This window comes from Quercus robur, chromosome 7 (assembly GCF_932294415.1).
Source record: "Quercus robur chromosome 7, dhQueRobu3.1, whole genome shotgun sequence".
Classification (NCBI taxonomy): domain Eukaryota; kingdom Viridiplantae; phylum Streptophyta; class Magnoliopsida; order Fagales; family Fagaceae; genus Quercus; species Quercus robur.
In genome coordinates, this window is record NC_065540.1 from 6,861,771 (window position 1) to 6,887,543 (window position 25,773).

The 25,773-nt window shown below is 34.7% G+C and overlaps 1 protein-coding gene and 1 long non-coding RNA gene across 2 annotated transcripts in view; one reads left to right on the forward strand and one right to left on the reverse strand.

The window, feature by feature from the left end:
• Positions 1–25,773, reverse strand: part of LOC126691970 (uncharacterized) — a 41,329-nt gene that overhangs the window by 6,241 nt on the left and 9,315 nt on the right. The gene's annotated exons all lie outside the window — the stretch shown is intronic.
• Positions 1,021–2,463, forward strand: LOC126691963 (thaumatin-like protein 1). Its single transcript, XM_050387300.1, has 2 exons — positions 1,021–1,181; positions 1,627–2,463. Exons 1-2 carry the CDS (start codon positions 1,127–1,129, stop codon positions 2,304–2,306), a joined length of 735 nt encoding a protein of 244 aa, XP_050243257.1. The 5' UTR covers positions 1,021–1,126; the 3' UTR covers positions 2,307–2,463.

Sequence of the window (25,773 nt, forward strand, 5' to 3'; positions counted from 1 at the left end):
TAAAGGTTTAGCATTTCTATCAATACAGTTCTATTATTAGAATTGTACTCTTAATCAATACTAAAACTTTTAGCATTTAAAACATATGATGTGAGAGGTTTTTGGTGTTTAGTTTGCCAAATACCAAATATGCTATAATAAAAGGATTGGGATATAGCAAATTTTGGACTCATGGTAGCATCCTATCATGTTCAATGCATAGGACACTAGATTCAAGCCAAATCTTGTTGTTGTTAATATGCGACAACATTACTAGAAAATGTACTATATTCTAGAATGTGGATGTATTAAAAAAGTCTTTGATCGCAACTATATCAATGGTTTAGTTTTACTTTTTGAATTATGACAAGATAATTTTGGTGAAAAAGGAATTAAAAAAGGAACCTACTAGATCCGAGCTAGGATTAGAAGCCTTACGAATTGGTTAACTCCAAAGGGTTTTGGTTCTTACACATCCACTATTTCACCTCCTTTTTTTCATAGTTACTTTTATGTGTTATATGAACAAATGTGAAAGAATATTTTTTTCACTCCAAATTCATCCGCAAAAATCACAAAAACATCTCAAGCCGCCTGGGTTCAAAGTTCGACCAACTCGCAAAAATTCACGTTGAAATCAGATAAATTAGAGTTGGCATGACTTACAGATTGCATAGGTTTGTCTTCAATTTCCCTACTGAAAACCTATGGACGCTACCATAAGTCATGGGTGAACTAGACTGGTTACTTCGTCTCAATCTCACACGTTGTTAAATTGAACACAAAACAAAAGTCAATTCAATATAATACTATTACAGTCATTCTAGAGAACCCGTTGTTGTAAATATACCAAGTTCCTTGATCTTTATGTTTCTCCAACTTTAATAGCGACCTTGGTGCCGTATAAAAGACTCTAACGATCACCAGGCCAATAAGCATTCCTACTGAAAATTCCAAGCCTTCACTCAAAAAAAAAAAAATTCCAAGCCTAGTTTCCCCGCATGGACCGCATTGATATCCGCAACCACGTATAAGCTTCTATATATGCCCAACCAAGTTCTTCAGATTATTATCACCATACCACATTCAAGTTCATCATACTTTTTAGTTCTTATATACCACAAATTTAAAGCAACGATATCATACAATGATGAAAACCCTGGCACTCTACAGCCTTACCTTGGCCTTCTTTTTCCTATCTGGTATGCCTCCTCACTAATCACTATCCCACATTGCATCGTCCAAAACTCTCTCTCTCTCTCATCCTTTAGAAGTGCTTGATATTCACCCAAAATAATTACAAAATTCTTGTTCGGGATGATTCATTTTATCGAAAACATCAAAAATCACGCTGGTTTTTTTGCCCCATTCATCATCACATGGGCTACGCAATAAAGTCATGAAACCCCACGAAGGAATAGAGTTCATGCACATTCTTTTCATCACGAGTCTTATTTATTTACTTTTCATAATTAAAAATAATTGAAACCCGTTGAATTATAACCATGCATCATCATGATACGTACGTGTATCTACACGTTAGAATTAATGTTGCATCTGCTACACATATTTGCTTCTTACAATACAGGTTTTGTTTTCATTTTCAAAATGATGACAAGGATTTTGGTTTATATATGTTGCATGCAGGTGCTCACTCTGCTAGAATAACTTTCACAAACAACTGTCCATATACCGTCTGGCCAGGAACCTTAACTTCAGATCAAAAACCTCAATTATCAACTACAGGGTTTGAGTTAACATCTACAGCATCCTCAGCAATAGATGTCCAAGCTCCATGGAAAGGCCGATTCTGGGCCCGAACTCTATGCTCCACAGACAGCTCCGGAAGGTTCAGCTGTGCTACTGCAGAATGTAGCTCTGGTCAGGTTTCATGCAATGGTAACGGTGCAGTTCCGCCAGCTTCTTTGGTAGAAATCAACATAGCCGCCGATGGTGGAATGGACTTTTATGATGTTAGTCTTGTAGATGGGTTCAACTTGCCTGTTTCAGTAGCCACGCAAGGTGGAACTGGTGAATGCAGGGCCTCAAGCTGTCCGGCCAATGTGAATGCAGCTTGCCCAGCAGAGCTGCAAGTGAAAGGGTCTGATGGAAGCGTTATTGCTTGCAAGAGTGCTTGTACTGCTTTCAATCAGCCACAGTATTGTTGCACTGGTGCAAATAACACTCCACAAACTTGCCCACCCACAGACTATTCTCGGATCTTTGAGAACCAATGCCCTCAAGCTTATAGCTATGCTTATGATGATCAGAACAGCACATTTACTTGCTCTGGTGCACCCAACTATGTTATCACTTTCTGTCCATGAATCAAGAAGAGGAATTATGTGTTCCCTTCTCTCTAAATAGTAATAAGAAGCTGATCAGTTTCATGTACTAAGACACATGTATGTATGTGTCAACGAAATAATTATTTGAATAATACATAACAAATGGATACTACAAAAGAATCCTCGTTCACTTGCTTTTTCATGTTGTACCGAGACATTTAAAATCAGGGGCGAAGCCACTGGAGTCGAGGTGGGCAATTGCCCCCCGGCCCAACCCAAAAAATCTATTAATATTTACTTACTAACTAGTCTAGACATATTTTAGGTAAAAATGTAAAATTATTATTAATGATGAAAAGCTATAAAATCGTTTGCACAATACAAGCAGCTCCTTTCATGGGAGGATTGAGAGCATAGCCCACTTATGCCATCTCAAAATAGCCCATCCTATATTAGCCCAGTTCTGTTAATTAAAAAATAAAAATAAAATAAAACAAATGGATACCATAACACATATCTAACTTATAATCTAATATTGTTCGATTTTTCTCCTCTCTTTCTTTGGTGACTTTTTAAATGCATTTAAAAATTATATAAATAAATGGTTAATAAATAGGATGGTTTTTAAACCAAAGCCAATACCCTCCTGATATAACATTTTTTATAATTACAATTTCAAAATGATTTTTTTTTATGTAAATAAACCCCTAATAGATAAATAATATAATGAATATGTTATTTTATTTTGAATTTTCTTGTATTCAAATATTGCTTAATATACACATGAATGAATTGTTATTTTGCAAATTGATCTCAAATACTATATGTGTGTCAGTGTGTGTGTGTTTGCTTGCACATGCGTAAATGTGATGTCAAATGTAATTTCCCACCACCCCCCCCAAAGTCAGATCCTAGCTCCACTATTGTTTAAAATAGTCTGAATCTTTAACAGCCAGGGTCTAAGCTGTTAAGCTTAATATATATTAGGAGCAAATTAATGAGCAATGATGCAGTAAGAGTGGGTAAAAAAATAAAACAAGCAATAAAAAGTCCTTGTGTAATAGTATACTAACAAACTGGGTTGGCCTTGTATCACGAATTCACGATCCCACAGGAGGCTTCTATCATCCTTACATTTATGTTGTTCGCCCTTCCAACTCCCATTTTAACATTTACCAGATGGACATTCATCATTGCATGCTCGTTGTTGAGGTACAAATTTTTGGGCCTTGATTTTATTGGTCCACTCACAAAATATTCACATGAGCCCACACATTATTTAAAACCCACATAAATATTTCTCATATGTATTATCCAAATATTCTCCATATTATTGGGCCTTCACAAATACTCCATACCCAAGCCCATAAATTGCCATGGGCCCTCTCACAAGTATTGCCTATTATATCCCACATATCATCCAACTTAAATTCTCTACAAAATATGCTCATCATATCACTACCAAAATTGGGTCGCAAAATTACACTATCCCCACACGAAGCCCAACATCATTCGGCTTGTGAGCAAAACTCAAAGAAAACTCAAATTCCAAAAGTCCCACTACGATGTGGCTAATTCCAAAAGTTCCACTACGATGTGGTTGATTTCAAAGTCCCACTACGATGTGGCTAATTTAATGTCCCATTACAATGTGGCAAATTCAAAGGCAGCTACGATGCGGCATTATTTACAAAGCCCGCTGCTACACGGCAATATTTTACAAAATCTCAAAATCATTTTTCGCAAAGCCCAAATGCTTATTTGACATTTATTTTTACAAAGCCCGAATACTTATTTGGCATCTATTTGTACAAAGCCCAAATTCTAATTTGGCACTATTCTTACAAAGCCCAAATACTAATTTGGCATCTATTTGTACAAAGCCCAAATTCTAATTTGGCACTATTCTTACAAAGCCCAAATACTAATTTGGCATTATTTTATAAAGTCCAAATATTATTTTGGCAATTCTTTCATAAAGCCTAAATACTAATTTGGCAATTATCTTTACACTATTTTTATAAAAGCCCAAATGCTAATTTGGCATCCATTTTACAAAGCCTAAAACCGTTCTAGCAATTATCTTACAAAGCCCAAAATGACATTTTGGCAAAAACAATTACTTTATACTCAAAGCCCAAATGCTAATTTGGCACTTATTTTTGTAAAGCCCAAATAATCTTTTGGCAACTATTTCATGAAGCCCAAATGCTACTTTGACACATATTTATTAAACTCAAATATTATTTTAACATTTGTTAAATCCCAAACTCATGGGAAATACAAATTACTCATTTCTCAAAAGAATATCTCTTTCACAAAATTTTTATGGGAACTATGTCTATTATTTCCATAATCAACTAACTATAAAGCCCATGAATATCACCCATGGCAAAATTACTCATCTTGTAAGGTTAACAAAGCTCAAGCAAGTTTATCAACAAAGCCCAGCTAGGTCAGACTAGCCCACGCACAAATCTCAGCAATTGAAGAACACGTGAATTGGTCAGCCAAATTTCAGCAATAAATGAACAGCTGGAGCCCCTTCCTATTAGGTCCCAACATGTCTAATCAGATTAGAAAATAGACACGTGTCTGCTAGGGGATGAATCTTTTCTCCACAAGCTAAAATCCCATCATTTCTCAAGTGACATAAAGTTGAAGGTGATGTGACAAAAAGCTGGGAAAGTTGAGAAAGTTTCAGCTAGCTGTTACTTCTTTCTCCTTCAGCTCACTCAGTCAAGAAACCAAAGTTGCCATGACCAGACCAGTGAAGCTCCTGAAACGACACAAAATCAGCTCATTTTCATACTAAAAATATGTATTTTCTAGTTCATGAACCAAGCACATGAACCCTAAATGGGGAAATTAAGGGAAATGTGGTTTGGAGGGCACCAAAGGGGATCTCAGCAGAGTTCTCAGCAAGGGCTCCAAGGTTGACATCTAGCTTGGGGTGGTCCAATTTGCCCTAGGAAACTCTGATTCTAGTTGCAGCATATCTAAGATCATTAGCCTAAAGCATGCTTTAATCCATTAGCCAAGGCTAATCAGTATTTAATGCTAAAGCCAGAAACCCAGCTGATTGTTACCCAAAACAGCAAGAACCTCCTAACAAACCCTAATATAAATGGAGCTCTCCATTAATACTTCAACAACCAACAACACACTAAGACTTACACCAGAAAAGTTTCTGCCTTAACCTCTCTGCTTAAGCTTTCTCTAAGCTCTGAAAAAGCTTCTAAGTTCTTAGTTTCAAGCATAGAAACTAAGTTTCCCAGCTCCTAACTCACAAATACTTTCTCATAACTCTACTCTTAAACACTTGCCCCAGCAGAACATTCCAGCAGTACTACTATATACTCTCACTCATTACTCATACTTCTCACAAATGATTCTCTCTACTCACTACATATATTATATTCATGAGCATGCCATGGCACCATAATGATCTTGCTGCACTAGCTGGGATCTCTTTCTCTCCCTTCATCTCGCACTAAGTCTTCTCCATTATTTGTTATTATGGAACCTATGATATTTACTTATTCATTTACTATCAATGGTTATGATGTAACTGTTACTATAAAGTTTTTCCCTCATATTGTTGTATTAGAAGACTCCTCCCCAGAGTTAACGGATGATGAGTCTAAAAACATAGATATTTCCCTTAGTTTGTAAAGTAACTAACGGCTGGAGACTTATCTTGTGTTGTTTTACTTTACTTTTGGGCTATTTTCTACAGGAATACCTTACCGTTGGGCCCTTTTTGCTGCGGAAACATTTTTACCGCTGGGCTGTTTTCTGTAGAAATACTTTACTGCTGGGTTATTTCTTACAGTATGTTTTTCAACCGTGCTGACGTGTTCGCTATAAGGATTGTTCATGGGCCACTCTTGACAGTTCCAATCTAAGCCCAAGGCATAAAATATAGTGGACTTCTTCGATCTTCACCGATAGCCTTTGGGCCGTGCATCGAGCCCATCGTTGAGTTTCGGTTTTGACCCCCCGACCCAACATAAATCTTATTTGTCGGGAAGGAAACTTTTTCGCCCCCGACACTCGTTATTGTACATCATTTGCATTTTGAATTTATTCTCTAAAAATTTAATTAACACTTTTTTTATTAGGGAAAAGTACATTTAAAGGGTCATTTTCCAGCGTATTGTGAACTTGAAAATGAGCTACAAATACGTTTAATTAGTTATTTCGCTTGCATGAAATTATGAATTATTCTTGTAATTACAAATAATAATATAAAAAATTATTCACGAAAACATGTCCTAAATGAAAGAAAATTAAAAAAAAATTCTGTCGTTCAGGAGCATTAAACCGGAAAATATATCCCAAATTCGGAATCCAAGTGAAAATATAGGTGGGAAATGACTGATATGAGCATGAAATGTCATTAGGGAAAAATTTGATTGTTGGTCAATATTTGATCAACAATCAATATGTAGAGAGACCGGGTGAAGAGAAAGAAGTTATCACTAAATGTATTTTTTGTGGTAGCTTATTTGGTTTGTAATTTTTTGAAAAACATTTTCCTCTTTTTTGGAATATTCCCCCTATTGACAACAAATAAAACTGTTTTTGCTTAAGTGTGTTTTTCACCATACCAAAAAGCATTAGAAAATGAAAGGAATAAAAAAAGTTCCGGTCAAGCAAATGGATCCTAAATAGAGAAGAATTTAAACAAATAAAGAAATGATTGTTAGTGCAATAACAACCGAAATTGAACAATATGGAATGAAAATTTTGAAATATTTGATTATGCAATCTCTTAATCAAAGTCTCTCTCGAAAAGTACAGCTGAGTTAGCTGAGTTTGGTGATTGACTAGCTTACAAAAAATCATTAGATATTTTCAGAGTATCATGACGCGGTACCCCATCTTTTCACATGAATGGTTAACCAATATGAATTTAATTAATATAACCTACTATTATGTGAGATGAAGAAGTATCGCATCACTATACTCTCAAAGTACTAAATAATTATTTCAAAATAATATCAGTTTAATATATATATATATATATATATATATATATATTATAAGGGAATAGCTAGGCATTATTTATACTAGATGGTCTAAACCAAACAAAATTGGACTCATATTGAAAGGAAAATATGAATATGGATAGAGATTTTTTAGACCAGTGAAAAAACGAGTCAACCTATTGAAATGTCAGGTCGAGTCATGTTGGGTTAGGTCAACTTCCCAGTCACAAAATTTAATCCTTCTTACTTTCTAAGTAAATTTTTTTGCCCCCCCCCCCCCCCCCAACCTTGGCCCTCTAACTCTCTATAAACATGTTTCTTACTTTCACTTCTTACCATTTTCTTTATTCCCTTCTTTTTCAAGTTTTTTTTTTTTTTTTTTTTTTTTTTTTTTTTTCCAAACATTCATAGTTTCTTTCTTAATGAAGTCGAGGCTTGAAGGCTTTAGTTTAGTAAATGTGTAAAGGTAAGAATTTATGTATTATTTTGACTTTTATTTTTCATTGTTCTTGTTTATTGTTCTTTTTTTTTTTCTTTTTTCTTTTTTGAAAGAGAGCAAAGGCAATATTATCAAGTTTCATTTATATTTTTATATCATTTTTTTCATGTAAAAAAATACGTGGTATATCGAATTGACAAGATCGTACAAAGACCAGTTAAGATTCATAGGTTTTGCAATCAATTTAGGACAACTGGTTTCTCACTAAAACTCGAGTTGGGTGAACCTAAAATCTATTGATCCAACACATTTGCTAGGTCTAGGTTAATTTACCCCAAGCAGAAGAGAATTTTCAAATTAGATTAGGATAAAAATTGTTATACACACCTTGTTAAACACATTGTTTAAATTGAAATCATGTTTTGAAAACACGATTTTAGTTCAAAGAATGGTTTATAACAATGTGTGTAACAACATTACTCATTACGTAATGAGGCTTAACTGATGTTCCCATTTATATGGGCCCAGTTCGATCAGTGTACTTCTTTAGAGTCTTAATCAAAACCTTTTTAGAGTGAGAATCAGACCTTCTACCCAAATTGCAAAACTTTTTCGTCCCTGCCTCGCATGGTTTTGTCTTACCCCATCTCTGCCCCGTCCCGCATGATGGAGAAAAATTTCTCACCCCATCCCCGCCCTTTGGGGCCCCACAAAGCCCAACCCTACCCTGTAAAACTCTAATTTTTGTTAATTTGCCCTACAACTAGTACAATTTTTTTAATGAAACTTATTTCATTAATAAAAATATACTTAAAATTACAACTAAAAATTTAAATAGTAGGGTTTTAAGATATGAAAGATTTACAATTATAACCCTTAGCAATGCAAGGCGGGGCGGGGACGAGGAGGGGCGGGGCGGGTGGGTCCAAAAAGTCCCATCCCCATCCCACCCCGTGGTACGGGTCTAAAATCTTGCCCCATCCCTACCCCACCACCTCTATCAGGCGGGGAAAACCCGTGCGGGGCGAAGTAGGGAGGGGCGGGTTAAGCGGGATGGGGCAAAATTGCCATCCCTACTGGAGATGATATAGGTTATAGCTAGGTGCTCAATATTTGGCTTGCATAATGTAATCTGTGGTGGACTATCGAGGATTGTTCCAAAATTAGATTAACATCTCTACTATACAATTCTTTTGATCATTTCCTCTCAATCTCAATTAGAAGAAGCCCTCAGACCCTGACCTCTTCCTTCTAGGGACTGGTGTAAAGTTAATAGAAATGGTGTTTTTTTTTTGTTAATATTAGAGTGGGAGTCATGAGAATCATAGTTACAATTAACCACCTGATAACGCCTTAAAATGTATACTTGTTATATATTTATATGGGCGTTATCTCCTTATTAGTATGCTTGATTTGTATAATTAAGCCATGATTTGCATTAGTCCCTATTATTTATCTTTACATAATTTCTTGAATAAGATGCTATTCATTGTGTTTAATTTTCTACTTTCAGGAATCATGTGAGAAAGATGAGTTTACAGGAATTTGTGAGAGAATGGAGGCCAAACTAGAATTAAAGTGGAGCTAAAGGACCATGCTTAAATGTCTAAGGAGGTGCGGCTGGAGTGCTTGGATCATCTACCATGATTGGAAGCTCCAAATAAGGAAAGAAATCAAAGAGGCAGAATCTGAAAAGGAAAAATCTAATTTGAGCACTGATCAGTATTTTGGACGTATCTCTCTCCTCAAAAATCCAATTGACACAAGGCCAGATGGGTTGAAACCGTGATTTAAATATCTACAACTTTCCAGTTTTGAGTTTTGCGAAATTCTCAATTTTTGATGGCCGAAATTAACTCACAAGTTACTGCTGTAAACTTGGACGGAAATTAAAATAGTAAATGTTTTATTTTCTTTGGACACTTAGACATTAGGGTTTAGAAGGGAGGCTGTGAGAACGAATTTTGGAGAGCAAACCTTGTATTTTTCTTTCTCTAATGGCAGCCTAAACTCTTTGCTAGGGCTAGGGGTTATGTTTCTTCTATACGGTATGAATATTCAATGTGATTCTTTCTAAGATTTTATCTACAATATATTTGATTGTTCAATTAGATTTCTTTTGATGTATTAGTTCTACCATGCTTTCAATAAGTTCAATCATGTTTTTCTTATTGTTTAGATGAATTTCTAATAGTTTCAAATAGAAATCAAGATTTAAAGTGAATGGGTTTTTCTGAAAATTTTTCTAACCGCATTATCAATCGAGGTTATCATGCGTTCTTGAATTGTCTCAGTTCAACCGAATCATAAGTTTTTAATTGTATAAGAAAAATCAATTATGAAATAGATGTTTTCTTAGATCACAAAGAATTTTATATCGATATAGGGAAACACCCCGATGCCCTAATATTTACATTATTGATTTAAATTAGTTTTTATTATTATTGTTGTTAACAATCACCAAGCAAAAGTATTTTTCTTCTTTACCCAAATTTTTGTTTAATTATATTGTCTTTAAATCTATCCTGCTCCTTGTGGTTCGACTTCGGTACTCCGAGAATTATATTGCTACGATCTCCTGCACTTGGGAGTGAGCAAGCACCACCATATCAACGTTTACAATGTTCTTCGTTAAAAACTCTTTACTGAGTACAACATTAAAGATTGAAAAAGTCACGGTTATGAATTTATTTCTTATGTCAAACAATGTATAGGTCGTATAGGGTATTATGTCATTTAAAATTTAAGATTACATTATCAATTTATAGTTATTCAATATATGAACAACAAAAATATTTTACTGTAGGAATCATCTGCAGAACTCTCACAAACATTTCCAGCCGCCCCAGGTTCAATGTTCATAGTTCAAACCATACACAAAAAGTCATGTTGAAATCAGACAAATTAGTGATGGCATAACTTACAATTCGCATATGGGTTGTCTTCAATTTCCCTAGTAAAAAATCTGAGCATGCAAGGGCGGTGGCAAGTGAAGCTTAGGGTTTCAAATAAACCCCCTGAGCTGGAAAAGAAGAAGAAGAAGAAGAAGAATTATATATAATTATTTTAAAATAATATTGTTTTGATTTTAAAGGAAAAAATGCTCACATATCTCCTGAACTTTGAGATAGTTGCCAAAATAATACTTGAACTTTTAATTTGGTCAATTTACTCCACAAGCTTTATATACTTGTCAAATCAATACCTTAAGTTTTAGCGGAAACTCACGTGAACATTAAAATGACATGGGAGTATGAATTAGTTCAATTGACATGGAGAGAGAAAGCTTTAGAGAGATAGACAAACTGTAGAAGGCTCCTGCACTAAAAACAAAATTGGTACCAATACCATAAAATGCAGAAAACAGGCGAACATAACATAATAAAAGCAATGAAAATCAAATCGAAACAATTGAAGAAAATATGTCACATATTTATAGATTCTAAACATTAGCTCAAAACAACAGAGTAGAATTGAGAATAAAACCAATCCCTTGGTTGAAGGCACAAAGATAGACCCAAAAATCCCAGATGACGAAGAAGATTCTTTGGACCTAAAAAGTTCAAAAGTCAAGGAAGAAGATGACGTCGTTTTCTTATTCCCTTCCATTGCTTCTCTCAAAAACCTCTCTGTTGGTGAATATATATATATATATATATATATATATATATATATATATATTCAATAACCATCGTTAGAGAAAAACTTTCCCAAGAAAAGAAAAATGGAGAAAAAAAGTATTTGTCGATAGCTAAACAAAAACAATATAATGAAACAAACAAAATAGAAGCGAATAGAACAACGTAAAAGAATAAGAGAGACACGTGGTTCTAGACTTCTGGTTCTATAGTCTCTCTCTCTAAAGCTTTCTCTCTCCATCTCAATTAGGGGTGTCAAATGGGTGGGTTTGGAATGGACATAATTGGGTTGGGTATATAAAGCTCATTCACCCATTAAAACCCATTTAACTAATTGTTTCTAACCCAAACCCAACCCAACCCAATTATAATGGGTAAACCCCAACCCATCCAATTATCCAATTATCAAAATTACCAAAATACCCCTAAAGTGAAAATGACCAAATTACTCTAAAATCTTCAAAAATGACCAAAATATTTTAATTTGCATTTTTTTAATGACACATCAACATTTTAATTTTTTTTAAAAGTTGTGAGAGACTGCGCCCCCAACCTGTTTTTATAGGATGTTGGACCAAACCCACGTGAATGGGTGGAATCGTGTTATTGCCTCTCAAAATGGAGGTTCGACTGATTATGTTTTTCCCCTTAAATTAAGGGTTTTACAATGGAGTCGCCACTTATTTAATTATTGGAAAAATAAGAAAACCATAATTAAAAAATTCCTCATTTTATTTATTTGAAATTGAATTTACATCAACCAAAGGAAATTGCATGGCTTTGGTCCTAGATACAATCTAAGATAAAATACATTACTTTGTTTCCTAGTTGCAATCTAAAAATCGAAAAGCACATGGGTAAGCATTTGATCTACTAACTCTTGATCTAAGCTCGGAGGCTATGTTACAAGGTGGGAAAGGTGTTAGGCACCCACCTTGCCCGGTAAAACCGGTCTTCTAGACTATGGTGGTCAACATTCATATCATATCATCTAATATGTCAATCAATTTACATGTTGAATTTAATGTGTGCATGTGATAAACCCTAATTCGATTTATTAAGCATGACATTTGGATTGAAAAATAAACTCTACTGAATGTGTGTGGATGGTGATATCCTAAATTCAAGAATTTAAAAGAATTATTAAGCAAACATTTTTTTTTCATGTTTTTTTTATGTGGATTTAAGATTGAACCTAGTGTTATGCATGAGTATGTGATGAACAACCAAGAACATTTGAAGAACATTTAAGAACATTCAAATATATTCAAAGGAATTTAAATGATTATTATCATGCTTTACTCTTAAACTCTCATTATCATAGCAGCACAAAAAACAATTAGGGAAATGGATTATACCTTCATGCAAGATCCATATGGTGGAGGAGGAAACTCTTGAGGGAGGTCCTAAGGGTGGAGGAAAAGAAGAGTTAGGAGAGAAAGAGTGAGTCTCACTCAATACCTTGAGTTTCAGGAAGACTAAGATATGACAAGACTACTCAACTTCCTAGAACTCAAGAGAGGAGAAGAGATGGGGGTTTTTTGTGTCTTTCAAATGAAGGAGCAGGGGGGTTTATATAGTAGTGGTGGAGGAAATATGAATGAAAGACCATTTAATGAGGGTTGACAAAGAATCATGAACCTAGACCTCATTTTAGCATTTGGGAAAATTTGGTGTATTAAATGTGGAGATTGATGAGAGTGAGGAGTAAGTAAAGTTCGATTTTCCCGTAGCTGCTGTAACAGCCTTCGAAAAATCATATCTAACTCAATTCTAATCGGAATTGTCTCATTCTTGTGCTCAATTTGAAGCACCGGATGTCTAGTTTCTAGAAAATTAACCTCATTCACAGATTCAAAATATTCTAAGAGATATCAATGAAATGGTGATCATAGGTCCTTTGTTAGAAAATGGTTTTAGCACAATTAACATTAATAGGTCCCAAATTAGCTCCCAATTAACATTAAATGGCTCCAACCACTCTCATTTCAAACTTAATTGGTTCCAAATTTACTCTAATTAAAATATAATTGCACAAATTACTTATTGAATAATTAATGTTTAACTATCTAGTTAATTAGGTATGTGCAACCCTACCATATAATGTAGTTTTAACCAATCAAATTATGACACATCATTGATCTCAAATTGATTATACTTATAACCAATTGAAATCAATTGTTCATAATCACATATAGTCGGACTCAATTTGTGATGGTACATCTCAGCCATTAAAACTTGATTTGATGATAACTTTCAATTTGGTGGTCCAATTTGGGCTTATGACCAGTTGATTTGATCGTTACAATATCAAGATCATTTTGGTGAAATGAGATTAAGGATCTAATGACCAGAATCAAGATGCATATTTCCAAGGTGAAATTATCCTTTTACCCTTTCTGTGAAGTTAAATGCGGGTTGCAAAATAGGGTGTCAACAAAAGTCACGTTAGAAAATTAAAAATAAAATTCTGAATTTATAATTTCTTAAAATTTAATTAAACTAATTTTTAAGTCTTAGGTTGAGACTTGAGAGAGAAAGAGAGAGTGATCTGGGTTTAGAGAGAGCGGGGTTGAGTTGCGGTCGATGCTGATCAGGTGGTCCAGCTTTGGGTTTTGTCGAATTTTCCTCTGTTTCACCATCAATGGCAGATTGTCGAGAGCTTTAAGGTTCAGATCTCGCAGCGGAGCCGCGAGTGGTTGCTGGAAAGGTTTTTACGAAAATTCTTAGTTCTTTCTTTCCACAAAATTTGTTTGTTTCTACAGAAAATAATTCCATAGAAAGTCTTTGATTTTCCAAGAATGTTTCGCTTTTGAATCAAGCGCGTCACTTCTTTTTTTTTTTTCTTCTTGTGTTCAGATATGAGAGAAACGATTTTTGGTGAAGCCATGGCTGTGGCTTGTCTCGATTCTATGTATGTCATCAGTTATAATTTTTTTTTCCCGATTTTTCTGTGGTAAAGATGTGTTTGGTTTCCCAGAAAACTGTTTGGGAAAAGAAAAGTTTTGCTTTTGAATTTGAAAATAAAAACCCTCATGAAACACTGAAATGTTTGAGAGTTGAGTTTTTTTTTTTTTTTTTTTTTTAATTTATATGAGAAGGGTTGGGTTGAATTTGAGTATTTTTTTTTTTTTTTTTTTTTTTGGGTTAAATGGGGTTCAATGAGTTTTTAGTTAAAACCCAATAATCATTGGGTTTAATTGGGTTGATGCCCATTTAACCCAAATAATAATTGGGTGGGTTTGGGTTCAATTAGAGTGGTGGGTTTGGGTGGGCAAATGAGTTTGGGTTTACTTTGCCACCCCTAATCTCAATTGAACTAATTCATACTCTCTTGGTCATTTTTATGCTCACATGAGTTTGAGTTTCTGTTAGTTTTTTAACACCAAACTAACAGAGGTATTGATTTGGCAAGTGTATAAAGTTTGTGGAGTAAATTGGCCAAATTAAAATTTTAGGGGGTGTTTTAGTCACTACTTCCAAGTTCATGGAGTGTGTGAGCATTTTTCCCAAAATAAAATTTTGAACCCCTAACCCTTCTTTCTTTTCTTTTTTTTCTTTTTTTTTTTTTTTTTTTTTTTTTTTTTTTTTTTTTTTTTTAAAGTTCAATGAAATAAGCTTGAATATGATTCTCTTGACAATATATATATATATATATATATATATATTTTTTTTTTAAATAGGAAATGTTACACTAAAAAGCAATTAAACAATTAGACATGGGTGATTCTTAAAAAAAAGAAAATAGACAAAGGGCATGGGGCATGGGATAGGGGAACGATTGAGTGAAGATAAATGCAAATGTTTATACAATTTTTTTTTTTTCTCAACACAATAATAAAGACCAATAGTTGTCAAAGTTGAGTTTAATTGGTAAATACATTAATTGTAATGAGTAAAGACACAAACTAATAGAATAAAAGCATTTTAAGCAATAATAATTAAAGTTCACTTACAACAACAATGATTAATATGTTTATTGTATTTAGAAATAATAGATAATTTCTAAAATTTAATCTTAGTAACAATAATTAACATGTTTATTGTATTAAGAAACAATATATTAACTGAATTTATAGTTTATCTTTTGTTCTCTTTCCAAAACTATGGACAAATTTGTAATAAGAGAATCACATAAACTGTAAAATCCATCTCTTACTCAAGATTCATCTTCTTAGTTCTTACTGACCCGCCTAGAAATTTTTTTTTGGAATTGCCACTGAGCACGTTACCTTAAATCATGGGTGGACTAGACTACCATTACTTCGTCTCAACCTCACATGTTGTTAAATTGAATACAAAACAAAAGTCTATTGAACATAACACTATTAGTCATTCTAGACAACCCGCTGTTGTAAAATTTACTAAGTTCCTCAGCTGGATGATTCTCGCCTTCTCCTACTTAACAGATAATGATAAAAAAAAATTACATTTTTTTTTTATCATTCAAGAGCATTAAACCGGAAAATATATCCCAAATTCATAATCCAAGTAAAAATACATGATATATGTCTTTATTTTATGTTATGTGAAATCAAGAAGATATTTTGTTTTACTTGTATTTTCCACACGTGTTTATGTGTTTGTTGAGTGTTTCAGGAATATACAGGTTGATTCAGTTGTACTGGTATCTACACTTGCAACTATAGATAGTAGTCAGGTTGAATTTTTTTTTTGTTGGGCAATGTTTTTGTAATGGGCTGTTTTTGTAACTTTGAGCACTTTGTCTAGTTTGTGTTTTGTCACGGATTGCCAAAGGGGGAGTTTGTTGGGTTCTAAGACTTTAGGTTTAAATGTATTAGAACTTCATTTTGTAATGTTGGCAAACCATGATCAAAACGTTTAGTCTTGTTTTAGACTTGCTCAAAGTATGTTTAATTCTCGATTGATCGAAGCTCATACAGATTGTTTTTCTGCAGAATCTTCTAACTCAACCCAAGCCCGTTTGACGTGTAGGGTTTTATGTTTTGCCTTAAGTATGAAAGGGAAAACCCTAGCCACGTTTATTAGGTTGTTGTTGTTTATGCTGTGTATGTGAATCTCTTGTGAAATCTCGAGGTGTTTGCCTTCACATATACTTAGGGTTATCAAGAATCAAGATTATGTCAAGAGCTTGATGATCGGTTCGGTTGTTGCATAAAGAGCTTAAAGAGAAACAAAAGTGGGAGTACTTGTGGTTGCTGTGAATCCAAGAAAGAAGTAGTTCGTGGACTCGAAACTGTCACATGATCATGGTAGTAAGTTTCCTACTCGAGGTAGAAATAGGATGTTAGTGGTCTAAATCGCTATTGTGTAAACTTCAATTCTTTCATAGTGGATCTGTTTTACCTTGAAGATAACTAGGTTAAATCCTCCCCAGGTTTTTTACTGGTTTGGTTTTCCTGGGTCATCATATCTTTGTGTTATTTATTTTTTGCTGCTTTACATGATATGATATTTTTGTGTTAACCTAGATCTGAATAATTTGACTAAGTAATCACTTAGCTAATTAATTATGTTAATCTTCTTGTGTTTTAAGAGGTCTAAAAACATACACAATGTGTGTAACAAACATTACTTATTACGTTATGAGACTTGATTGATGTGTTGGAAGTATAGTTTGAAAATTGTCTAGATTGATTAACAAAGTTACAAAGTAATATCAATAATATATCAGTAAAACAAGATATGCTTAGATTAACTTATAAGCAAAATAGACAAGTGTAAAAGCGTATAAAATTAAGGATTAAGTGAAACTTATTGCCGAGGCACGGAACTAAATTTGCTGTCCTTAAGAAGCGATTTTGCCCCCACTAGAATGAATTTGTCGGTACAAATAGCTCAAGCGGTCGCTCTCCAGGATATAACGACAACTTTGTTAATGTGCATTCACAAACAGAGTTTTGAACTCGTCACAAATACCCAAGAGAAAAATTTCAGTAAAAGATAGAGGAGCAAAAGTATCAAAGTAATATCTGTTTTTATTGTTTTCAACTAATCTTATATCTGCAGAATTTGATAGTCTTAAGGCTCTTAAAAAGGAAGTAGCTAAAGATGATTAGAGTGTTTTCTCTCCCATTGATGCCACAAGCTGCTATGTATTTTTTGCAAAAGAGGGGAAGATGTGGCTGACTAGTTTTCAAAGGAAATATGAGATAATTGAGAGTTTTGCTTGCTGCCAAAAATTCCCACGCCAGCTAAGGAAAATTCTAGAGCACGGGCTTGGGCTTTACAACAAAATATTATGGGCTTAAGCTTTGAACATACCCAACAATCCCCCATATGTTTTAAAATTTCGATTTTTCAAAAATTGGGCAATCAAAAAATGAAATTAGTGTTGATGTCTTGTGGACTTGAATCAACACTTGGTATTTGTATTCTAGAATTCAAAAAATCTTGGTGATACAAGATCTTAAACCAGTTTCATGAACTACAAGAATACGAACACCTTTGCTTGTGAATTCTTGGACGAGTTCTCGATTTGGCACATTTCGGCCATATGGCCTACCTAGATTTTCATGAGTGCTCTAGAGAGTTTTCCCTCACTCTCATAGGAGGTAGTCCCACCTCCATACTCACATATTTGAATTCATCAAGTGTGTACTACCAACACCACCTATAAAGGCTATGAATTCATTAAGAGTCTTAAACTCAACCTCACTAGTTTGGTAGTAAGCACTATCTACACCATAGGGAGGGACAGTGATGTTAGGTTCTAAAGACTTAGGATTTTATGTATTTAGAACTCTAATGTATATTGTTGGCAAACCATGATCAAAACAAGATGTTTAGCCGTGTTTAGACTTGCTCAAAGTTGGTTCATTTATGTAAAGTTGGAATAAGCTGAGCAGAAATCATTTATGCTTCTCGGCCTGGTTCGATCGATTGAAGCTTAGGCTCGATCAATCAAAAATTGGGTCAGATGCATTTTTTGCAGAATTCCAACTCAGCCCTAGTTTGTTTTAAAATGTTTAGGGTTTTCTAATTTGCCCTAGGTATATGAGGCAAACCCTAGCCACGTTATTGTGTTACTCACATTGCTGTTTGTGTAAATCCCTTGTGAGATCTGTGAGGAGTTTTCCTTTACACAAGCTTAGGATTATCAAGAAGGAGATTTCTTCAAGAGCTTGATGATCATTCAGTTGCTGCCATAAGAACTTAAAGAAACACAAGCGGGTGTGCTTGTACTTGCTGGAGAATCCAAGAAAGAAGGAGTCTGTGGTTTCGAAGCTTGCACGTGGTCGTGTCAGTAAGTTTCTACTGGTGGGTAGTAATAGAATGTTAGTGATCTAAGTCCTGTTGAAAATAATTTCAATTCTTTCATAGTGGATTCAGGTTTACCTTGAGGATAGCTAGGTTAAACCCTCCCCAAGTTTTTATCGGTTTGGTTTCCTGGGTGATCATATCATTGTCTTATTTATCTTTCCGCTGCTTTGTATGATATGATTATTTTGATTGTGATAACCTAGATTTGTTATTTTGGACTAAGTAACAACTTGGCTAATTACCTAGGTTAATCCAATTGTGTACTTAAGGGGTCTAAAAACTATCAAGTGGTATTAGAGCCAAGGTCATAGGTTCAAGTTGTTGGAGCCACATTGTGAGGGATTTAACAATTCGTTCCAATACCAATGGGCTTGGTCTGCGATTGAATGCTATAAAAGATCTATGCCCCCTCATCCTTCACCAATTGATTGTTGGATGGATCGGTAAGGCACACGGTCCGACAAGTGGTATCAGAGCCCGTTCATGTCATAGGATTTTGTTGTTTCTTGGTCTAGCTAATTTCCTTTACGGTGAGCCCATTCATGTCATAGCTCCCATAGGTGCCACCTTCCTTAGGCAGAGAGTTGCTCACTTGAGAGTTGGTCCTACGCATCCTAGAGGTGCATTATCTGGTGTTGTTCCCCTTCCTCCCTCTTCTACAGGTGCTGATACAGCTGAGGCGTCTGGTGGTGGTGGTGCTGATGCTGATGTTCCTCCACCGACTACTTCGGATGATTCAGACATTTGACGTACGTTGGATCATGTCTTGACCGTTCAGGCGGCTCATGGACAGATTTTGGTGGACGTGCTCGATGAGATCCGTGCTTTACGCGCAGAGTTGGCATAGTTTCGACGATCTTCACCGCCACCTCCTTTTGATGATGGATTTTGATTGCCCTTTGGCATTCCATCACAAAAAGGGGGAGTACATATTTGAGCTTGTAGAGTTTTTGTTTTCAGGGGGAGAGCATTTTTGGTTGGTTGGAGCTTGTGGAGTTTAGATTGTATCTAGGTGCTTCACATTGTATTTTACCTTTTTAGCTCTTGCCATACTTGTTGTTGGGCTATTCATGTTAGGGGGAGATACTTTTATTGCTTTTTATGCTTCTTGTTTCGACTGCTTATTGATTTATATTTATGAGTTTTTCATTGATATATGTCTTTATTGTGTGTTGTTTGAAATCAATAAATTATTTTGTTTACTTGTATTTTCCACACATGCGGTTATGCATTTTGTTTAGTGTTTCAAGAAATATACAGGTTGATTAAATTGAGTTGCTGTCTACACTTGCAATTGATGGATAGTAGTTAGGATTAAATTTGTTTTTATGAGCATTATTTTTGTAAAGGGCTTTTCTTTGTAAACTTTGATTTTTTAGTTGTGTTTTGTCACGGATTGCCAAATGGGGAGTTTGTTAGGTTCTAAAGACTTAGGATTTTATGTATTTAGAACTCTAATGTGTATTGTTGGTAAACCATGATCAAAATAAGATGTTTAGTCATATTTAGACTTGCTAAAAGTTGGTTCATTTATGTAAAGTTGGAATAAGCTAATGCAGAAATCATTTATGCTTCTCGGCCTGGTTTGATCGATCGAAGCTTAGGCTCGATCAATTGAAAATCGGGTCAGATGTGTTTTCTGCAGAATTCCAACTTAGCCCTAGTTTGTTTTAAAATATTTAGGGTTTTCTAATTTGCCCTAGGTATATAAGGCAAACCCTAGCCACGTTTTAGTGTTGCTCACATTGCTGTTTGTATAAATCTCTTGTAAGATTTGTGAGGAGCTTTCCTTTACATAAGCTTAGGATTATCAAGAAGGAGATTTCTTCAAGAGCTTGATGATCATTTAGTTGCTGTCATAAGAACTTAAAGAAACACAAGCAGGTGTGCTTGTACTTGCTAGAGAATCCAAGAAGGAAAGAGTCCGTGGTTTCGAAACTTGCACATGGTCGTGTCAGTAAGTTTTTACTGGTGGGTAGCAATAGGATGTTAGTGGTCTAAGTCCTGTTGAACAACTTCGATTATTTCATAGTGGATTCAAGTTTACCTTGAGGATAGTTAGGTTAAATCCCCCCCAGGTTTTTACTGGTTTGGTTTCCTAGGTGATCATATCATTGTCTTATTTATCTTTCCGCTATTTTGCATGATATGATTGTTTTGATTGTGATAACCTAGATTTGTTAATTTGGACTAAGTAACAACTTAGCTAATTACCTAGGTTAATCCAATTGTGTTTTTAAGGAGTCTAAAAACTATCAAGTGAGATCTCATTCTCGCTAATAGCGCTATCTTGAATCTCTCCATGATGCCCATTGAACCTTTTGTTGACATAGGTTTGGTTTTCATCATGGGTGATTCACTCAATGGGCTTAAGTCCCATTCCCTTCGATGTATCATAGACCAATTGTTTAGTTAGCCCTTTGGTCAGAGGATTCGCAAGATTCTCTTCTGACTTTACAAACTCCATGGAAATTAGACCATTGCTTATGAGTTGCCATACTATATTGTGTCTTAGGTGTATATGCCTCTTCTTCCCATTATAAATTTTATTTCTTGCACATGCAATTGTAGCTTGAGAATCACAATGCAATGATATTGATGGTAATGGCTTATCCCATTTTGGTATATCAGCAAGTAAATTTCTAAGCCACTCAGCTTCAGTAACTGCCTTTTCTAATGCAACAAACTTAGACTCCATAGTTGATTTAGCATTACAGGTTTGTTTAGAAGACTTCCAAGATATAGCTCCTCCACCTAGGGTGAAAACATAACCACTAGTGGAGTTGGTCTCATCATTATTTGATATCCAATGTGCATCACAATAGCCTTCTAATACTATTGGACGACCTCTATATGTAAGGCCCAAATTCATGGTGCCTTTCAAATATCTCAAAAGACGAGTTAGTGCATTCCAATGTTCATAGGTAGGATTATGTGTATATATACTAAGTCTACTAACGGCATATGCAATATTAGGGCATGTACTATTCATTAGAAACTTCACACTACCAATAATTTTAGCATACTCAGATTGTACAATAGGAGACCTCTATTTTTGTTTAAAGGTATACTTGGGTCATATGGAATTCTCATAGGGTCACAATCAAAATGATTTAATTTTTTAAGTACTTTCTCAACATAGTGTGATTGGGAAAGTGTAATCCCTTCACTATTTATAATGATTTTTATTTCCAACATTACATCAGTCTTTCCAAGGTCTTTCATATCAAAGTTTGAAGATAAGAGGTCTTTAATACTTTTTACAACATCCATGTCACCAGAGAATTTATTATACACACATCTATCAGATTCATTCACAACAAATCCATTAGAAATTAAAGTGTTATCAAAATTTTCATGCCATTGTTTGGGAGCTTGTTTCAAACCATATAATGATTTTCTAAGTTTACACACTTTTCTTTCTTGTCCTCGAACCACAAAACCCTCTAGTTGGTCCATGTGAATTTCTTCATCTAAATCACCATTTAACAATGCTGTTTTGACATCCATTTGATGAACAATCAATTTATATATTGAGGTCATAGCAATTAGAATCCTAATTGTAGTTAATCTTGTCACAAGTGAATAAGTGTCAAGGTAATCTATCCTTTCTTTTTGAGTATACCCTTTTGCCACTAGTCTAGTTTTGAATTTGTCTATGGACCCATCTGCTTTTAATTTCTTTTTAAACTCCTGTTCGCAACCAATGGCCTTGCATCCTCTAGGGAGTTCAACTAATTCCCGTGGATGGTTAGCCATAATTGATTCTAACTCACTGTGGATTGCATCCTTCCAAAAGGTTGCACCTACTAATTTCATGGCTTGTTGATAAGTTTTTGGGTCATCTTCAATGAGAAAAGTAGTGATAAAGTTAGGCCCAAAGTTGGTTCCATTTTTAGGTCTTTTACTACGTCTTCACTCTTGTGTTGAGTGGCTTTCATCTAAGTTTGAACTTAATCTCACTTGGGGTATGATTGATGAGGATTCATTAGTGAGTCTCATTCTCTTCATAGGAAAAATATGCTCAAAGAAATTAGCATCCCTAGACTCCAAAACTAAGCACCTATAGGCAGGATTATTTTGTGCATATCCTATGAAGACACTATCCTTGGTTTTAGGACCTATCTTTTCTTTACGTAATTCAAGAATTCCAGCCTTTGCCAAACAACCCCACACCTTATAGTACCCTAAGTTTGGTGCATGTCCTTCCCATAGTTCATATGGAGTTTTTCTAATCTTTTTATGTGGGACCTTATTTAATACATGACATGTAGAAAGGATAGCCTCCTCCCACATGTTGGAAGGAAGACCAGAGCTAATGAGCATGACATTCATCATATCCTTTAGGGTTCTATTTTTTTTGTTCAAGTGTTTGAGGTGCACTGACTTCACGAATAATACCATTTTCTTCATAATTTTTTTTTTTTTAAAAATAAAGCTAAACCATATTCTCCTCTTCTATCAAACCTAAGCCTTTTAATTTTCTTATTTTCTGATTTTCAACTTCTGTCTTAAATTTTATGAACATTTTTTCAGCTTCATCTTTACTACTTAAAAGCTATACTCTTGTATATCTAGAGTAGTCATCAATAAATGTCATATAAAATTTTTTACCTCCTCTACTCATATAATTTTTGAAGTCTCCTAAGTCACTATGAATGAGTTCTAAAAGTTCGGAGCTCCTTTCAACAATTTTGAAAGGGTTTTTGAAATGTTTTGCTTCTACACACATTTCACACTTTGAATGCTTTGAATTAGTTAAGTTGGGAATTAGGCTCATTTTTTCATTCTTTTGCTGGCTGCAACATTCACATGCCCTAGCCTATCATGCCAAAGATCCAAAGACTCAACAATATAAGCAGAAGAGTTACTAGATATATTCATGTTCTCACAATCAATTACAAGTACAAATAAGCCTTCATGACAAAATCCTTTGCCCACAAAATCACCATTTTGACTACGAACAATCTTATTAGATTCAAAAACAAGTTTTAGGCCTACCTTATTGAACGAGAACCCAAACACTAAATTTCATCACATGTTAGGAACATGAGAATAGAGTGCAAGGCTAAAGACTTACTAGAAGTAAATTTTAGAAGTACCTTTCCCTTTCCAGCAACTTCTACAATACTAGAGTCTCCCAAATAAATAGCTTCTGTCAAACTTCTGTCGAGCGTCAACATTAAATCTCGATAGAAAGTATTCTATTGAGACTTCTATCAAGTTTTAAATAACAACATTTTCTTCACTTGTTTCTTGGTCAAATTTGCATGGCTTCAATACTTAACTTGAATACTTGTTTCTTGAAGTACTAAACCCACCCTAGATCAACCCAATTACAAGTAAAATGCGTTTTGTTAAAGGATTAGCAAATTTACATAAAATATGTCCCTAACAATAAGAAAGAACTCCTTGCATGAGCAAATTTCTCTAATAGTCCTAGTGTCCACTACCCAATTAGTTATGTTATTGACTAACTCCATTTCCGAAACAAGTGCTGCCTCAAATTCTAAGACAATATTAGAAATATCATACATTTTATTAATCAATAAGAACATAAATCGCTTCTTAAGATTGTTGGAAGTATAGTTTGAAAACTGTCTAGATTGCTTAACAAAGTTACAAAGCAATATCAATAATATATCAATAAAACAAGATATGCTCAGATTAACTTATAAGCAAAATAGACAAGTGCAAGAGCATATAAAACAAAGGATTAAGTAAAATTTATTGTCAAGGCACGGAACTAAATCTGCTATACTTAATAAGTGATTTCGCCCCTATTGGAATGAATCCATTGGTGCAAATGGCTCAAGCGATCGCTCTCCAGGGATACAACAGCAACTCTATTAATGTGCACTCATAAACAGAGTTTTGAACTCGTCACAAATGCCCAAGAGAAAATTTTTAGTAAAAGACAGAGGAGCAAAAGTATCAAAGTAATATCTGTTTTATTATTTTCAACTAATCTCATATTTGCAGAATTTGATAATCTTAGGGCTCTTAAAAAAGAAGTAGCTAAAGATGATTAGAGTGAAAAGGGAAAGGCAAAAACAAAGGAATTTTCCTTTCCCATTAATGCCGCAAGCTGCTGTGTATTTTCTGCAAAAGAGGGGAAGGTGCGGTTGACTAGTTTTATAAGGAAATATGAGATGATTGAGGGTTTTGTTTGCTCCCAAAAATTCCCACGCCAGCCAAGGAAAATTTTAGAGCATGGGCTTGGGCTTGGGCTTTACAACAAAATATTATGGGTTTAAGCTTTGAACATACCCAACATGATGTTCCCATTTATACGGGCCCAATAGTTCTATCAGTGTACTTCTTTAGAGTTTCAATCAAAAACTTTTGTAGAGTGAGAATCAGACCATCTACCCAAATTGCAAATGAGAGGTCTGCTGGACTTGGAGAGAGGGTTTGTTAGGCAACCTAGGAGAAAATTAAAGCCGAGTGATGTCATTCTATGATTCTAGCCCAACATGATTGGGCCAGTACATATTGGTTTATAAAAAATTTGGTGCTGAATTGCTGATGCTGGAGATGATATATCTATAGGTTATAGCTAGGCACTCAATATTTGACTTGCATACTGTAATCCGTGGTGGACTATTGAGGATTGTTTCAAAATTAGATTAACATCTCTACTAGATAATTCTTTTGATCATTTCCTAACCCAGACCTCCTCCTTCCAAGGACTGGAGTAAAGTTAATAGAAACGGTGTTTTTTTTGTTAACATCTGACTATTAGAGTGGGAGTTGTACGTTTTTAGACCCCTTAAAACACAAGTTGATTAATCTAGTTATTTAGCCAAGTGATTACTTAGGTAAATTATTCAATTCTAGGTTAATACATGCAAGTAAATCATATTATGTAAACAATGCAGAAAATAAAGAATACGACGATATGATAACTCAGGAAAATCAAACTGGTAAAAAACCTGAAGAGGATTTAACCTAGCTATCCTCAAGGTAAAACAGATCCACTATGAAAGAATTGAAGTTTTACAATAGTGACTCAGACCACTAACATCCTATTGCTATCTTGAGTAGAAAACTTACTACCACGACCACGTGACAACTCCGAATCCACAGACAACTTCTTTCTTGGATTCACAGCAACTACAAGTACTCCCACTTGTGTTTTTCTTTAAGCTCTTTATGTAGCAATTGAAACGATCACCAAGCTCTCGATA

What these genes read in the sequence shown, in the direction of transcription:
- LOC126691963 (XM_050387300.1), top strand. Translation starts at nt 1,127, where the DNA reads ATGATGAAAACCCTGGCACTCTACAGCCTTACCTTGGCCTTCTTTTTC. An exon ending in GGCCTTCTTTTTCCTATCTG is followed by an intron (nt 1,182 to 1,626) that starts GTATGCCTCCTC and finishes TGTTGCATGCAG; the next exon opens with GTGCTCACTCTGCTAGAATA.